The sequence below is a fragment of the Cucurbita pepo genome, unplaced genomic scaffold, assembly GCF_002806865.2.
Source record: "Cucurbita pepo subsp. pepo cultivar mu-cu-16 unplaced genomic scaffold, ASM280686v2 Cp4.1_scaffold002888, whole genome shotgun sequence".
Lineage (NCBI taxonomy): Eukaryota > Viridiplantae > Streptophyta > Magnoliopsida > Cucurbitales > Cucurbitaceae > Cucurbita > Cucurbita pepo.
This window is the reverse complement of record NW_019648913.1, coordinates 1-1562: the sequence shown is the minus strand read 5'-3', so window position 1 is coordinate 1562 and position 1562 is coordinate 1. Positions and strand designations below refer to the sequence as shown.

General features: G+C 34.5%; 1 protein-coding gene across 1 annotated transcript; it reads left to right on the top strand.

Moving 5' to 3' along the window:
* Positions 1-613: 613 nt before the first annotated feature.
* Positions 614-1548, top strand: LOC111786815 (extensin-like; the record flags this gene model as incomplete). Its single annotated transcript, XM_023667035.1, has 2 exons — positions 614-1034; positions 1383-1548. Coding segments are annotated over exons 1-2 (543 nt in total), but the record flags the coding sequence as incomplete, so codon positions are not given.
* Positions 1549-1562: the final 14 nt, after the last annotated feature.

Here is a 1562-nt window from a genome sequence, read left to right as displayed (position 1 = left end):
TCACGACGCTGCACGGTTGAAAATGTACGATTTGAAATGTTGTAAACTTGAAAATAATAATAAAATAATAAATTTGAAAAATGTTATTTTTACTCTTTTATTTGAAGTGAATAACTTGCATGTTGTNTTGAAATGTTGTAAACTTGAAAATAATAATAAAATAATAAATTTGAAAAATGTTATTTTTACTCTTTTATTTGAAGTGAATAACTTGCATGTTGTTTAAAGGATAGAAGATTATTCGTTGTTCCAATGAATGGTGGCCAACTTTAATGGATTCATAAACTTTAAGAACATAATTTTATTCTTATTATTCTTATTTTATTTCCATTTTTTATTCACCATTATTCATCATATTTCTCAAATTAAAAAAAAAAAAAAATACGAAAATGAATTTTTTTAAAGATTAAATTTGTAGTTTAAGGAAAAAGAAAATAATTGAATACAAAATTAATAAATAGGATTATTTCAGATTCTTTTCTTCATATTATAATGAAGGAAGTTATTGAGATTATTATTATTATTATTTTAAAGAATAATTTGATCTTGTATTATAATTTTAAAAGTTCCCACAATATAAATAAATTAGAAAGACAAGGCTTTTCATTATATTTCATATTTTATTTGGATTTTCATTTTGTTAGCTACCAAAACACTATGTCAAATCTTCCTCCCTTTGGCCGTTCACGACAACGTCCTTCGCGGGGGAGGATGCTTAAGTATAAGCCATCGCCGGAGCCGGCTTCTCCTTTGAAATCATCCCCCACCTGGCTTCCTTCTCCTGCCAAGAAACCCACGTCACCCATTCCGTCGCCAAAATATGGATCTTCCCTCACACGTCTGCCCAGCCCGCCGCCGCCGAAGGACCAACTATCGCCTCCGCTTTCGCCTGCAAACAAATATCCCCACAGGTGGATAGCCCAAACATCCCCACTTCAGTCGCCGTCAAGGTCGCTGCCAACATCGCCGCTGCCACCTCTCACTCTACCGCCTACCCAGCTCACCGCCGTTAATGGAACTACCACTCAACCCAGGTATTAAATTGTTGGATGATGGAAGTCCACATCGACTAATTTAGGGAATGATCATGAGTTTATAAATGAGGAATACTAACTCCATTGGTATGAGGCATTTTGGGGAAGCCCAAAGCAAAGCCATGAGAGCTTATTTAATAGTTTAAGCATTGTGGAGAGTGTTTAACATAAATTACCTAAAAAAATTTAAGCTTAATTAATTTTAGTTTAGTAAATTTAGTAGTTTTCAAATACTCAAACCAATTTATGTTTTATTATGAGTGCTAATATCTGATATTAGAGCAATAAATTGATACAAGATATTTGATTTATCTGAAAAAAAATATTTATTTATACGATCAATAATAGAATTCAGCCTAGCATGGTGTACAACAAGACCGTTGAGAAGCCGGTGAAGTCTGATCGGCCATCGGAGTATGGCTCGGGAAAGCCACACGAAAAGCAGAAGGCAGCGGATTCTATAAACCTCGCCGGACATAACGTGGGCGCAGTCATGGAAATAGATAAGTCATCGGTTGGCCACCGTTT